This window comes from Lactuca sativa, chromosome 5 (genome assembly GCF_002870075.4).
Source record: "Lactuca sativa cultivar Salinas chromosome 5, Lsat_Salinas_v11, whole genome shotgun sequence".
Taxonomy (NCBI): Eukaryota; Viridiplantae; Streptophyta; class Magnoliopsida; order Asterales; family Asteraceae; genus Lactuca; species Lactuca sativa.
Window position 1 is genome coordinate 319652434 of NC_056627.2, and position 17354 is coordinate 319669787.

General features: G+C 37.5%; 1 protein-coding gene across 1 annotated transcript; it reads right to left on the bottom strand.

Moving 5' to 3' along the window:
- Positions 1–405: 405 nt before the first annotated feature.
- Positions 406–3633, bottom strand: LOC111890652 (NADPH-dependent aldo-keto reductase, chloroplastic). Its single transcript, XM_023886760.2, has 7 exons — positions 3370–3633; positions 1945–1995; positions 1739–1815; positions 1534–1621; positions 1173–1448; positions 809–1060; positions 406–712 (listed from the first exon to the last, which is right to left on the bottom strand). Exons 1-7 carry the CDS (start codon positions 3487–3489, stop codon positions 626–628), a joined length of 951 nt encoding a protein of 316 aa, XP_023742528.1. The 5' UTR covers positions 3490–3633; the 3' UTR covers positions 406–625.
- Positions 3634–17354: the final 13721 nt, after the last annotated feature.

Sequence of the window (17354 nt, forward strand, 5' to 3'; positions counted from 1 at the left end):
GCTAATTAGCTATGGAAATTTTCTGTAGCTATTTTCCGTAGGAAAACCCCATGTTTTCTAGTAATGAATGATATAAATGACCTTCTTGTTTTTGCTTAATTTATCTATGAAGATATATTATATAAATTATAAAAATAATAAATGGTGGTGGTGGGTTGTGGTTGCAGGGATGGTGGTGGCGAAAGTGATGAGTGTGGCGGTGGTGGTGGGGGTGGGTGATGACGGTGATGGTAGTGGTGCTGGTGCTGGGTAAAATGTTAATTTTCATAAAATTATTGAGAATAAGAATGAGTAAGAATACATTAGAAAGAAAAAAAGGGTAAAAAAGCAAATCTATTTCTTGCAACATCATTGTTATGTGGAGTCTAATATTGTCTAGAGAGAGGAAACTTTAACACATATAAAGACATAAGCGATCCTGTCAAGGTATACACTAACAACAACCACCAGAATAGGAAGTTATAGATGGAAGAAAATTAACAATCAAACATAACATCCATCCCACAATGCACAGCAATAGTATTTAAGATTTCACTCGTCACATTAAGAAAGATTAAGGAAAATCTTAAAAGGTAAAGAGTAAAGTAGAATAGCATGGAAAGCAAAATCCTACACCAGGCAGCATTCATATTTCACCATCCCATAGTTCCTCGACTGTCTTGTAGTGACCATGAGTCTCATCCACAAAATAAGTACCTAGCAGAAGCCTAGCCTGCAAAAACAACAACGCAAGTTCACGAGACCCCATTTGTTATGCAGTACAGGACAAGAAATAACAGGTTGTACTGTTTTTGGCACGCATCCATACCTGCTCGATATCAGAAGAGATCTTAGTGAACAAATCATCAGGAATTGACCAGTCAAAAACGTCAAAATTTTCTTTGATCCGGGATTCACTTGTACTTTTGGGAAGTATGCTATGACCCATCTGTAGACCCCAACGTAGAGCAACCTGAGCAGGTGTCTTGTGTAATTTTTCTGCTACTGTTATAAGAATCGGTTGCTTGAGTAAATCACTTTTAATGTACGAGGTCCCCGGAGAACCAAGTGGCGAATATCCCTGCAAAATTTATAGGAATCATATCGTACGTCAATTATTAAAATATATATATATTTTTGGTTATTTTTTGAAAATCGATGTTTTTGTTTATTATAGTAATGTGTTAACTCACAGATAAGTGAACGCCTTTGGATTTGCAAAAGTCTCTTAGTTTTGTTTGCTTCCATGAGGGATGACATTCCACCTGGTTGACAGCAGGTGGAACACGTGCAACATCCAACAAATCACCCAATTTCTTGGTGGAAAAATTGCTAACACCAATTGCTTTCACCTTCCCAGAGTCATAAAGTTTCTCCATTGCTTTCCATGTGTTTGGAATATCTACTGGAGCAAGATTCTCCGGCTTAGGCTCAATTGATCCCTTCTTCATCCTAACAGGCCAATGTATCTTCAAGATAAATAAAAAAAATCATTGGTCGAATCAATCATATATATAAAAAGATATACAAATTTTTTATGTAATGCATAATTACAAGGTATAAGTCGATATAGTCAAGCTGCAAATCATTCAGAGTTCTGTCTAATGCAACCGGTACATCTTCTGGTGCATGATCAGAACACCTGCGAATCATTATAGATTGTTAACTGAAACTTGGAAGGATCTGTGCGTGTGTGTGTGTGTGTGTGGAAACATGTTATGATATGAGAAGAATGTAGATTCCATGGAATGTGGCAAACCAGAGCTTAGAGGTGATCCATAAATCTTCTCGTTTCACCACATCATCTTGAAAGAGCTTTTTCAAAGCTAAACCAATCTGAAATAAATAAATTTACATGAAACCAATCTGCAAGAAATAAATTTAACAATCTATACATTGACATTTTATAGAATTATCAACCAGAGAACAAGAAAATTCAATAAACAAAAGTTAGTAATTGTGTACCTCCCTTTCGTTGCCATAAATTTGAGCACAATCAATGTGACGATACCCCATCTACATGCATATGAAACATTATTTATAAGACAGAGTAACTAAAAGTTAAGACAAATGTTGATTCTTCAGGACTTTAATGGTACAATGCAGTACAGGTTAGAGTTCAATGTGGTAATATTAGCTGAATATATCATATTAGTACATATTAGATGACTTGAAGAAGAAATGGTATTGGGGGATCCTAAATTGTAAACTAAAGAAAGCATAAAATTCTTACATGTCATGGATGACATACATGATTAAGTTTGTAAGAGAATTACTAATCCTCTCATAAGAAATGACTTCATAAAACACGGAAATGTGTGCATCATGTCGCCAATTTTAGGTATCGATTGCTAATTGGTTGATAGCTAAATTTGAATTTGAAGATCTGAAGTCGAAACCCTTACTGACCCGGTTAACTTTATTAAATTGTGCTAAATGTATTCGTTGTAATGACGTAAATGTTGGATTATATGTCTAAGCCCATAACTATTTTGGTATGTACTTGACCTGATTATGAGCATAGTCCTTTTGGGTTGCCTTCACCATAGCAACTGATAGGATGAATTAAGGAGAAAAAGGATTAATTATGATTTAATAATATATTATATGAATAATATATTTAAAGAGAAATCATATTATTTAATTAATATTAGTCAAAAATTAATTTTGTGGCTAAAAGAGATTAATTAAATAAAGGGGACTCATATTGCAATTATATGATAGTTGCGATTGGGCTATGGATTCCTAATGGAAGGGGGATTTGACGAAATCTATGAGAAGCCCATATGATTTTCATCCAAGGGCTTTCAAGAGGGACTCCATGGGTTGCTTAAGGCCTAAGCAGAGAATTAGGGTTTCACCTGAAACCCTAGTAGCCCACACAAGTATAAAAGGACCCCTAAGGCTCCCAAAAACGTGGCTAACACTTCTAAGAGAACCCTAGGACGTTTTTGGAGCCTCTTCCCTCTCTCCTTGTTCATCTTGTTTCTTATGATGTTTGTGACTCCATTAGAGGTGCAACATTTGAGGCACTAAGCTTGCAGAAGTCAAGATCAAGAGGAGTTGAGATTGTTATTGCTACATAACAATCAAGGTAAGATCTAAACCCTTTTATTAATATAGTATTGATTATTATATGCTAGATCTAGGGTTTATGAGCTATGGATGATTATTGCATGTTCATTACACAAACTAGATCCAAAGCTTTAGGGTTTGCATGTACACCATTGGATTGATGTAGTGCTCAAAATCCATCAGTAAAGGGGCGACAAACACATGTTAGAAAACAAAACGTGAACAGAATATACGATCATTAATGAAAGTGATTTTTTTCATTACATGATACGAATCAACAGAGAGTAAGAACAACTATGAGGGAGGGAGGGTAACCTTAATAGCAGCAGTAACAGCATCACCAACAACACCAGGCTCCGATTGCCATGTGCCGAGACCTACAGAAGGAATGTTGGTTTTGTTAAACAGTTGAAAGAATCGAATGGCATTCGACATTGCCTTGCGATTGAACAAATGTTGAGAATAGGGTTGTATTTGGAGTGGGAAGAAGAGAAGTCTATAGATTAACAACACTCTTAATTTTAGACTCTTTTATGTGTATGAAGCGGAGACTTCGCCAATGCTTCGATATCCATGGCCAGATGCCGTTTTATAAAGCTCCAATATTTCCATATTTCCAATTAGATGTTTGGATTTTTGACTTTAGACCCATCATTTTGGTCCCATTCTTTAAAGAATTCACGTTTTAAACATTTTTCTTTTCTAAAATGGGCAACATATTTTTATGAAAATAAAGAAGCCAGCAGACAACTGGCAAAAGTTATCCAAGGGAAAGAAAGGGGGCAATTTGATGCTAAAATGAAAACACCAAAAATTATAACTGTTTGAGATTATAACCCAAGCCCAATTTCAAATGCATTGTAGAGAATTGCAGTCGACATATTGAAGGCCTTCTTCTCCATTACATAAACCTCATCCCTGAAAAAGAAATCAAGATAAAACCTAAAAAACAAATTGTTTTCGGACATTGAAACCTGCAAATGTCGATGTTCTATTGTTCTATTTCACATGTCAATTTTGTTTTATTCAACTTTATCAAACTTAAAGGCTAGATATAGGAATTGGATAGGGAAACCTCATGGATCTTGAGGAAACAAATACAGATTCTCTCTTCTGGTGCGTGAAGTAAACACATATACTAAGGCTCTGGGGAGTGGTCACCACCAACCCACGGGAAAAGTGGTGTCACCTCTGCGTCACGTCACCTTCACAACCAACCCACTAGACTTAGGAAATGGTCACCATTCCATAATTATCTTTTTTTATGATTAAATTAGATAAAAACATTATTTAAAACATAATAAAAAAATTTATATTAATTAAAACCACATTACATAATTTAAAACATAGAAAATTAAACCTAAATTACTAAAAAAAACATAAAAACACATAAAAATGAAAACTAAAATACTAAAAAACATAAAAATGACCTAGAAAATTAAACCTAAATTACTAAAAAACATAGAATAGAATCTAGTTGCGATATTGGTCGAGAACTTCTTGTTGAATTTTCAAAAACACCCTTAAATTTTCCGGGTCGAGATTCGGTTGCGGCACCGTGTTTATAATTTGAAGATCGGTGAGTGCCAATTGTCTTCGACGTTGTTCCTCCGTTCAATCAAAATTTTTTTCTAAAAAATTTAGAGTTTTGTCGATGTTCTCCGTTGGTACGTCCTCATTAGTTGATTTTCTGCTAGAAGACGCCCCCTTTCTCGCTTTGTCCCTTCCCGGTGGTCGACAAAGTTGGACGTTCGGGGACCCTACCCCTCGGTGGCGTTGAACTCATCATTTAGGTCGAGGTTCACACCAATATCCAACTCAGATGTTCTCGGCCTTTTGTTGGAACCGGTGGTAGATCCCGAATGCGTCGTTTCCGGATAAAAAACCCATTTTTGACCATTGCGACAAACTTCCCACACTTTTTGGTTGGCAAACAGTTTACCATTGTTGGTAATTTTGTATTGGTACAACGTGGTTGATAAAATGTTAAAATCGTTGCTACCACTTCGATGCATATTTTTAACATTGTCAAATACGCTATTAAATTTGGTGCAAGCCGCTCGAAGGTCACGTAATTTTGCATTGACCGAGTCGTATGACCGACTCGTTTGCCTTCCTAATAACGCGTGGAAGTGGTCTAAAACACTATTCCAAAAGCTTTGAACCGATTGTGCGTTGCCGACATCCCCGTCTTGTGATATGAAAAATCCAGCTTTAGCTAAAGTTGCCTCCTCCACCTCGGTCCATTGCATATTTTTCTTTTTTGTTGGATCTTTTGATTTTTTTTGCCTTCTACGACTTGGTTGTGTTTCTTGAACCCGTTCATCGTCGTCGTCGTTGTCGAGGTTTACGGGTTGCGATTGAGATAATGGAACTTGAGATGGTTGAGAAGTTTGTTGACGTTGGGAAGTTTGGGATTGAAATTGCGGAGAAGGTTGTTGTTGAAAGGCTTGAAATCCGGGTTGAACGAATTGTGGTGGTTGTTGTTGGTGGTAGTAGTGTGGGTGGTATGAAAGATTGGTGAATGGAGGTTTTTGTTGAACGGGGGATGATAACAATTACATGTAGCCAATATTCGCTAACGGATCATTTAGAGTATTTGGGGTGTTCGGGTGGGTGGGTTATTTTGGTTTGGATCCATGAAGAAAGAGATTTATTTTAGTGAAGTGTTTGTGTTGAAAATATGTTTGTGTGTTTGAAATGATAAAAATGGTTGATATATATAGAAAAAGTGGGTATGGTAATTAATTAATTTTTTTACAAACAGTAACAATTCAACGGTCAAGAAAGGAATAACCAATCATCTCATGCGTCTTCTCTCGTCTCCAGCTCCACATCACACCCAACCCACCGGAGGTTGGGGCGGTGTTCACACGTGAAGGGGGCTGACACGTCAGCTCCCACACGTCTTTACCCCTACCACTCCGGGTAGCCGAATACATATAGATCATCTCTTTTGGTTCTATCTCATTTTAAGCCTACTTTAGAAGAAGAAATTCAGGTGAATTCGACTTGTTATGTACTTATATTTAGGGTCGATTGGTTTTGGTATTAAATTAGTTTAATTGATTGATCTGAAAGGAAAGAAAATTGAATTTATTTGCTTCAAAAACCAAGAGTAGATTGCAGTAATGGTCCTTGTGTTTTGGTCAAATTCACAATGGTCAGTCCAACTTTCAAAAAGTTGATAATATGTCATTGATCTATGTAAAAGACAAAATTTCACAAATAGTCCTTATGGTTTTCATTTTTTTTCTCTAAAATAATATCTATAAAATCTTTTTTGGACAAATGGCCTTCTAGAGCAAACCTTGCACACCAATGGTCCATCTAATGGATGTCCGATAGATGGATTCACTAAGTTAAAATAGTTTTGGATAAGGACAATTTCTATCATTTTGTGAAACTTCGTCTAAGGACCATTCGTGAAACTTCGTCAAAGAAACATTTGTTAAAATTTAAAGAAGTCTATTAACTCTTGTATAAATTATTATAAATCAAATAAAAATTCAAAAAACTAAAACTTAAAAAATGTAATATGTATATAAACTAGAATATAACTCGCGTTAAATGTGGGGGAGCGCATAAAAAAACATACAAACGTCTAATGATTAAAGAAAAAAATTATGGTTATTCGTATTATTGAAATATGTAGAAGATACACTGAAATTTATAAATATCTATAATCGTTGAGTGACCTCTTTGTAGACAACATTTTTTGTTTTATTAGTTAAACGACCATCTGTGTCACATATGAGTATCTTCAAACCTTTTTTACTTGTGATGCGGGAAACAACTACATATAACTGACCATGAGTGAAAATGGGTCTACACAAATATAATCCAACATCTGATAATGGTTGTCCTTGACTTTTGTTAATGGTCATAGCAAACAAACAACTATGGGGAATTGCCTCCGATGAAAATGGAATGGAATTTTTTTTTTCAGACGGGGTTAAGTTCATGCGAAGTATATAAGTAGTCTCATTGAAAAATATTCCAGATAAGATTCAGGCTTCAATGATGACTCCTTGCGATCTGTAATCTAGTACCATTGGATAGTCCTTTGGTTTGGTCGATATTACAAAGTAACATGACCGGAACACCTTTTTTAGTATAAGTTTATGGTTGGGAATTCCAGAAGCCTTAAAACCATTCAACACATCTAGAGAGTATATTGATTCCTCAAAAGAATCTTGTGCGTCAGTCTCACATAAAGAATATGAATTCATATACGTTTTCCCTTAATCTTTAATCAATTCTAACATGTACTCATTGATAACATCGACTTCTTCATTTGTAGGGACCAAAATAGCTTTATCTTGAAAATACGATGGATCATCAAGATGGTTCTGAAAGGTTGAATAAATGGTGGATACAACTGAATGAATATGGTCACCCATAGAAGGAACGATAACATCTTCTCAAAATTCAACTTCAACTTCACAATCATTAGGGCCACCAATAGTACCTTCACCAATTTTAAGAATCTATTCAACAAATGATTTTGTCTCTTCGAAATCATTATTTCGATAGCCGACATGAAGCCTCGTGTTTACATTCAAACATAAAACTAGACATTCACGCCATATCTTGATGAATGAAATGATGCCTGGACAATATTTGAATGATTTCCTCTTTGTATTACTGGAAGCATCTGTCGAAAGTTACCTCCAAATACAATGGTCTTGCCTCCAAATATTTTATTCTTGTCCGATGAAAGGATAACGTCTCTAAGTGTCCTATCAACTGCTTCGAAACAATGACGATGCATCATTGGGGCTTTATCCCATATGACAAGTCTAGCTTTACTCAACAGTTCAACTACATCGTTACTTGGTGTAATAGAACAAAACGAATCCTCATTCAAGGTTAATTGGTATATGAAATCTTGAATGCACTCTCCTACCACCAGAGAGCAAGAGTGCTACAATTCCGCTTAAAGCAACGTTGATAACAATTTCACCTTTAGATCTAATAGCAGCAGATAGTGTCTTCTAAAAAAATGTTTTTCTTGTTCCTCCATAACCATACAGGAAAAGACACCACCTTTTTTGGTGTTAACAACATTCATAATTGTATCATAAACCTTTTTTTGCTCAACATTTAATTTGGAATGTAGTTGTTGATGTTCGACTTCAAGATCGGATGGATCATAATTAAGCTCATCTTGAATTAACATATTACAAGAATCTTGAATATATTTGTGATCAGGTAACGGCATATTGGGTATTTGCTTCAAACTCAGTCCACAACTCAATAAAGATTTCTCAATGTATGACAATGTTAGGTGGAAAATTGCTTCCGGTTTTAACTTCAAGCCTGAAAAGACAAAAAAAAAATTATGAAATTATTTATTTCTAATATCAATTAATTTTAGAATGTTTTTAGTGTAAATGGGTTAGATTATTTGAAAATATATCCGTTACGCCGATTTCTTGTTCACTAATGTGAACGACATCATCAGAAAGACAATTATAGGTCTCTTTAAAAACATGATGAAGATGGGATAGGCTATCGGATGTAATCAACATAACAAATAGAGACCTGTAGAATGAAGTACTGGCCCAATGATGTGTTTCGTGTATAGAAGATATGTACTTTCTGTTATCATCTAAAAGACCAAGAGCATAGCAAGCATCTTTGTAAGATTCATAAACGGTATAATTAGTTGTCCTGATATCTTCATAGAAAGTAGGACCCTTTAATTTATTAAGCAAAATGTGTAAGTAACAAACATCACCAGACTTGGGAGACACATGATTAATTCTACCAAGTGACTTTGTCTTTGTTTTTCTTCTTGTCCGTACTTTATCTGGTTTATTCGAAACATATTGACTTGGGTACATATGATAACTGTCACAACTAGCAATTTAGGGTTTAAGATGTGAAGCTTATTCACAACAAATTCCTCTATGTAACCTTGTTGCATCTTATAAATAAAATTCAAACTACAATGTTATTCGAATTCATACGTGCATACATTGTGATTCAACTTAAAATAGCCTCATACAAGCCCTAAAAATCGATCCAATAGCTAAGCCCAATCAATTTTGGGCCTTCGTCCAAGAATTCTCGGTCTAACACCCTATTGGGCCGAAAACTCTTTCCTTGGGCCCTATTGGGCCGAAAATTTATCCTTGGGCCCTATTGGGCTGAAAGCTTTTCTTTGGGCCTTATCGGACCGAAAAGCATTTCTTTGGGCTTTATTGGGCCGAAAACTTCTAATGGGCCTTCCATAGGGCTGAAAACCCTTCTATTGGATCAAATAACACCCAAAGACCGATACACACATCAAAAACCGCAAACACATTAGGGAATTAGGGTGTTTCCGGCCACCCTTAAAACTGAAAACCCTTGAGAGGCCTTAAGGCCGCAAACCCCCTTAGTTTCGACTAAGGCTTGAATAAAACAAAAAAAAAGAGAGAAAAAGAAATGAAAAAACCCTTGCCACCTCACTTTTACCCTTCAAATAACAAGGCAATTAACCTCCATACTTCCAAGCAAGTATCATCTCAAGCCTCTAATCAACAAAGTCAACCCCCCCCCCCCTTCTCTCTTATTCTCGACTGAAACCCACCACACACACAACACCGATTTGAAATTCATCCCACTCCAAACTCTCTCAAATCCTTTCATTTTACCCTCAAAATTTTCGAGACCATCTTCAAGGAAGGAGTTCACTTCAAGGGAAAATCTTAGTCATTTGGTAAGAACTTCTTGTAGCCTTGTAATTCTAAACATTTTTATGATACCAACTTCTTTTTTACACACTTTTTTTGTGTGTTAAGTGCTTAAAAACACTTGAAATTTCGAGAATACCTTCAAGAGGTTCAAGACTAGGCTCGAAATCTCTTCACTTTCCTCTTTTCTACCACACGAAATCTTCAAGGTGAGCTTCATACTCGACTATTTTCGTGTTTTTTATACTTTTTTTTGCCGGGGGGAGAGGAGGGGATATAGTTTAAGTTGCGTTGAACCATTGGATAATTGCTTGGACCTATGTGTAATGTATTTAACCTTTGGGTAATTGCATGAACATGGATTTTATCTTATGCATCTTCATAAAAACCATGAGAAATGTGTTTGTTAACATATATCTTGCATGAAAACTTGTGGATGTCGGTTGCACACTCAAAATTGGCGAAAAAATGAGTGTTGTGCTCAAACATGCTTAGCTTTTGGACATATACATTTTTAACACAAATATTTGCATATAATAAATTTCAAGGTCATATTTGTATTTTTTTGGAAATCGTGACTTGCAAGGGTCACAACAAATTAGAATATTTTGTGTTACAAAACTCTCAAAATAATTTTTGGTGTATTAAACAAACTACAAAACTTGATATTTTGGTAGTATTAATTTTATTGGAAAAATATTCTTAACTAAGTTGTCACTATTTTGTTGGATGGCTTAAAAACTTGAGAAATTATGCTATACGATATGTTCACTAATGACTATTTATAAAAAGTATTATAAATAATTTAACCAAAATGGTATACAAAACAGAATTCGTGACAGAAAGTTTCGCATGTCAAGACATGTCTATCATAAAGTTGTTAAAGCATGAGTAATAAGTTGTATGTCATAAAGCTGTAAAACACGTGTCATAAAACATTAGTCATAAATTTACACTAGTAATGTCGATTTCATTATTCAATAATGGGAGTCAAAGTTCGCGTAAATCTGTTAAGGCTCATGTGCAACTTTCCTTCACCGTACCTACCTAGCATACACCGTAAGTCCTGTAGTTATAACCAAAGCTTCCTGGAGGGAGAGCGAGGTAATTGTGTATAGATCTATACGGGGTTGACACCCATACACCTGAGTTGTTCGCTACAGCTAGACTGGACCGGTCTAGGGTGACAAATATCTTACCGAAACCGACACCTCAAGAACGTCATGACAGGCATATCAGTCACATCAAGCATGGTTGTAACGACTCACATAGGGATTAACAATGTTATTTTGGATTTACAAAGAGTATACACTTCACTGGTTTTATAAATTACAAAACTACGCTTTGTTTTTCAGTGCACTATTACCACCACTCCAGTCTTAGGGTATAAGACTACAATTTTTCATACAACTGAAAATATTGGATTTTCTGGGGACCTACACTTTACCACTACAAACAAAAAGAAAACAAAGGACATGCATGCAATTATTCATAGTTCTAGAACGAGACTTACAAACCATTTTTCACAAGAAAATATCGGATTTTTTGGAGACTTACAAATTATTACAAACAAAGATGTTACAAACCTTTTCTTCCAAAAATGCTTATGAACTCACCAACATTTAATGTTTACGATTTTCAAATGACTTGTATTCTCAGGGAACTAGTAAGCAGGTACCTCGGAACCGGATTCGCAACTTTTTGAATTCACACACTTTATGTCATTTTTGTGTAATTAGATGAACAAATACAATTTGTAAACAATGTGTGATGGTATCTTTTAATGTATGTTTTTTGGTTGCTAAGTTTCATTCATATTCAATTGTTGTGATACTATACAATGACGTCATCCGCCCCCGAACGTTTCCGCCGTCCTTGTTCGGGGGTGTGACACATTGGTATTAGAGCATTGTTTATAGTGAACTAGTATATCTAACCATACAAGATATACAACTATAAATGAAATGGGACTAAAACACTCTGACTAAAAGTATACTTTAAAAATATAAGTATTTTATAAAAGTGTACAAACATACATGTATATTAGAAAACAATACGAAGAGTTGGACATCACGACTAAACTTACACAGTTATGTAATCATATATAGGGTAAATATAGCCTGGTCAGCTATATTTATTCAAGATACAACCAACATGTGTCTAGAAGTGGTCAAGGTGGATAACAAATCTAAAACTTATCGGCTATAAATCAAAAAGAGGGTCTAAGAACAAAACTAAAAGACATAAAATACTATATAGGTATTTTAACATTCTATCTATTTTCTCGTACTTATATATTCTCGTGCAGACACTATGGCGGGCTTCCATCACCCAGGAGACCCATACTTCCCCAATCAGGTAAACAGGGGATGGATTAAGGAGGATCCCAAGGAGGATCCGGAAGAGATCGAGGAGGAAGATATCGAAGAAGAGGAGATAGACGAGGAGATTTGCGATGAGGAAGAAGAGGACGATGATTTGGACGCCGAGTCTGAAGTCATCGGCCCGCCCTACATGATGAGGGTACCAATACATCATTTGGGCCCTAATGGCCCAACGCCCCCTTGGGCCTACAACCTGGAGCGATGGAGCCGACACTAGGGACAACGTCCACCGTTCCGGATGAAGCGAGGGTTCTACGATCTTCTCCATGGAGGGCCCGCGGACCGAGCCCTTCTTGTCATGGTCAGGTGGATTACCGACATTTAGGACCAGGCGCAAAAGACAGTGTAGGAACCCAATTTTATAACGAACGGTGAATGCGGAAGTAAGATATCTCGAGATTAATCGTGTTTTTGTAAGTATGAACATGAAGAACATATTATGAGTTCATGGAAAGAAAGCTAAGAACAAAGAGAGAATAATAATAATATTGCATGAAGAACATAGTGGGAGAGAAACTCTCCCTGGATGGGAGAACCCACCACTTTTCTCTATTGTAGAAGAGTAAAAGTAATCACTAAATAAGAAAAAGTGAGCTAGCTTAAAATAAGAAATGTCCAACTCTCCCTTTATATAGGAGGGAGAGTATTTACACCATAAATACAATAAAGGGAAAATACAACCTAACTATCACTCATTATTTGTAAAGCATTTCCATGCTCCAACATTCTCTCCCTAAATGCTTACAAATTATGAGAGATACAACAAGTGATACTAGGCTATAATACAGTAATCCGAATAGTAAGTATGGTAATAAAATGAAATCAAGTGCTGAAATGTCTGTGAAACACTGAAGTGTCTGTGAAGTCTGAAACTGGCCATAAATCTCTGAAATAAAGGTCTTCGGCTTCAAAGCACAACCAATGAAGCAGAAAAGATAAGATCCAAATCTTCAAACCAGTCATAATCACTCGAAGAAGGAGGTCACCATGAGCAAGTAGAAGATCCAATAAAAGAAACACTTCGGCTTCAAAAAGTCTGAAAAACAACTCGAGTTCTCGAATCATAATACACCGAAATTCTTCAAAGAATAACCTGCTAAAAATGTGAAGCATCCATACAATGAAGTCCGGATAAAAATAATGTGAGTCCAAAGACATGGTCCGAATAATAAATAATCTGAATCGGAAAACATCGAGTAATGCCAAAAATTTGATCCGTAATTACCAAAAATAAGTGCCACATCGCATCTCCCGTCTGCAATCCTGGGGGAACCTTCACAGGTTCAAGGGGAACTCATGTCTGCACTCCAGGGGGAACCTTCACTATCTGCCCAAGAAAACTCTAATCCCACCTTCCCAATTCAAGACAATTCAGCATGATGTTCTCAAGTCCAGGGGGAACTACCATCTCCAACCGTAGAGTCTTCTGATATTGAAGATATTCCCTCTACTGCAGCTGCTGATCATCTGCAACCCCGTCCACATGTATGGACGAAAGACTACCCACCAGGTTAAATCATCGGCAACCCATCTGCAGGTATTCAGACTCGATCATCCTAGGACTTATCCGAGCACTGTCACTATGCAGCGTTTTGGTCCTCGGTCGAGCCCCGAACGATCAAAGAAGCATTACTAGAACCAAACTGGATATCTGCAATGCAAGAAGAGGAGAAGGAATCCGAAGTCTGAGATGAGAGTTGTGGATCAAGGGAGGTGTTGATGGAGGGAGGGTGTTGCGGATGAGGAGTGGGTGTAGTGGGGTGGTTGGGTGTGGACGAGCTAGTTGGGTGCGGACGCAAAGGAAGGCAGATAGAGGGAGTTGGCTGCTGCTACTTGTTCTATTTGTTGCTGGAAAAAGATGTTCTTAAAAGATTATTATTTTTGTTGTTGAAGAAATGAAGAAAAATGGGAGAAGAAATTACTTTTTTGTGGTCTCTAAAATGTTGAAGATATTCTCCAGGAGGTTCTTTTTCTTGGAAGTGAAGACACAAAAATTATGGGCTTATTATTCTTGAAGATATTGGAGGAAAGCAACTTTTTCTAGAAAATTTTTGTTCTACAGCATGTTTATTATGATCATCATAAAAGGTATGATATTCATACATTCTATCTTTTACTTGTTGTTGTGAATCTTCAAATTAGTGCATATGAACGTGTTTAAGTGTTTGCATAAAGCATATTGTCCTTGTTACTCTTTTGGGTAAAGAGTATTCCACTATTTACTCCCTCAAAAAGACAAAAGCCATGTGACATTGACAAATCCCATCACCTTTTTCCCAATAAAACCCATCTGCATACTCTTCTTTTTGCCTTCCCAAGACCCACTTTTGACTTAGAATGCTTTATAAAAATATTCCTTCATTAAAATATGAATAAATGGACTTTGAGGTACCATTTTTCATGGAAAAATAACATTTTTCGTCATCTGTTTAGGCCTTCTCAGCCCCCTAGACTGCAGCCAAAAACTGCCATCCGGAGTCCCCTAAGAAGCCTCCCCACAGCCCTTTTTAGCCCTTGATCCGAAGTTGTAGCACCTGGTTCTTGGTATGTATTCTTGTATTTAACTCTTTAAATGATTTGCAATTTTGGCCTTGGACTCGGCGAGTCAAAGGACTGACTCGCCGAGTAGAAGCGAGATGAAACGCGGAGTTTAAGCTGTGGACTCGGCGAGTAGCCGCTGTCTGGACAAAAACCATAATCCAGGGGTTTTCACCCTATTTAAACGACCTTATGCAGACTCCATCACTCCTTTATGCTCCCAAACACCCCTCACTGAAACCCTAGTCATTTTTGAAGCAATCTAATCCTTGTTGGTGGATTTTGGTGCTTGTGATCTTAAGAAGGAAGGAGAGAAGCTTGAGGAAGCAAGTAGAGATCAAGGGAACCTGAGTTTGTGCACCTTCTTCAGCTCATTGAAGGTAAAAAGTTGTAACCTTGCTCATTCATTTGTTAGATCCCTTTTTGGGGAGGTTTAGGGCTTTTATGAGCCATTTTTGGTGGCCAACCATGTTTGCAAACATGGTTGGGGGTTTAAGCTTCTGAATCACATCATGAAAGGAGTCACTACACAGATTTAGATTGCTTTTGCACCAATGAAAGGTCACATGTGCCATATGAGCTTGTTTTATGTCCTTTTGAGCTCAAAGTCCCATGCAAGCACGTAAAGTTTGTAACTTTACATGCTAGATCGATTGTAGAAGCTTGGATCTATCTTTTGATCAAAGGATGTACATCAGAAAGCAAAGATTTAGGGTATGGACGTGACCAACTCGGCGAGTCTAGGGGGTTCTGTCCCATTCTTTTGAGGGTTGAAAGGACCCAATTGAGTGTGGAAAGGTTTTAAGAGGGTCTCCGGGGAGTGACCCAACGTTCTGGGCTAAGCCATCGATCTGAAAGATCATGGAACTCGGCGAGTGCATGAAGGTGCTCGGCGAGTCCAGGGCAATCTTCATAGAACTCAACGAGATGTTCATCAACTCGGCAAGTCAAGGACAGAACGTGTTCATCGGATGAAGATTAACTCGACGAGTTGTTTATACAACTCGGCGAGTCAGATGAAGGACCATTTAGTATCAGTTAGGAAGTGAACTCGTCAAGTCAATGCCTAACTCGACGAGTAGAGACGTGAGTAAGCACAATCGACTGGATATGGAACCGGCGAGTTGGCAAGCCAACTCGGCGAGCCGGGTCAACTGGAAGTTGACTTTGACTTTGACTTGACTTTGGTTTGGAATCGGTCAGGGGTAAAATAGTCATTTTACCCTGGGAATAGTATTAATGTCTGATTAAGTGTTTTATGGAAATATAGTCAGGGGATCACCGGAGCGGCTGTCAGATATTTGCGGATCAGCTTTTCAGCAGCCAGCCTTTTGAGGTGAGTTACCTTCCAGTAGGGGTGGATCTAAGACCACAATGTCGGCCCACCAAGTAGGAGTATTTTAGAAGATGATTGTCTTTGTGATAATTATCTTGGTATGGATATGTGTTTGGTTATGAGATATATCTGTATGATATGTTACATGTATGATGGGGATAGTTTTCCCCTGACAGTAGTCCTTAGGACCGAAGGGTAGTTCAGTACTCGGATATGCCTGATTGTATGATTATACCTTGTTGTTGTATGCTAGTAGTAGGGGGTGGAATAGACCCCAGTTACCGGTTGGAAGATACCGATGATGATTACCGGTTGAAAGATACCGATGATGATTACCGGTTGTAAGATACCGATGATGACTACCGGTTGAAAGATACCGATGATGATTACCGGTTGAAAGATACCGATGGTATTGTATGGTATGTGGTATGATGGGTGAACTCGCTAAGCTTTGTGCTTACGGTTTTAATTTTTTGTTTCAGGTACCTCTTCGTCTAAGGGGAAGGAGCCGGCGGCGTAGCATGACATCACACACACATATGATTTTTCGCACTAAGTTTTCTGGGATTGTACTCTGATATGATATTTGTTTATGACGTGGGTTTCAAACATGATACATTGTTTTATGAAATGACGTGTTGGCACAGTATTTTCTAATGAATGCTTTTATAAAATAAATAATTAAAGTGAAATTTTTGGGCTTGAATTTTGGGATGTTACAAGTTGGTATCAGAGCCCTGGTTTGAGGGATTCGGACGCACCCTCGGGGGTGTCTGGACTCAAACCGAGGGACTAAAAGATTTTTACAAGGAAAATGGTTTTCTAAAATCTAAAATGGGAAGTTTTAAGAAAGACGAAGTGTGTGATGCGTGCAACCGGCCGGGATCATGTAAGCTTTCCCCAAGATACCCATACTTGTTATGTTATGTTGTATGGTTTTGATTCAAGAAACTACATACTAGAATAGGACTAAGGGTCTAGGAGGATGCCTTGTGTGCCTGATATATGATTCTGAGAATTGCATGCTAGTTAGGGCTAAGGATCTAGGAAGGATGCCTTATATGTTGTTGTATGAGCTGTATGCTAGGACTGTTTAGTCAGCTGTAGGATGGCCTATGTAGGTTATGCCTGGTTTGGTTACTCAACGCACGGATGGTGTTTGCTTGTGCTATGGGGATTCCGGCCAACTTCGACTAACTAGTGAACGGATATGTAACAGTATCCACAAACTAGTTAAGGGGACGCGGTAAGGACTCCTAATGCAGCTGATGGCGGGGAGTATGTCGGAGAGTGCCCTAGGGAAACCTAGGATGTGATCAGTGGGAAGAGCATCGGTGAAAAGGGACTTGGTGAAGTCAA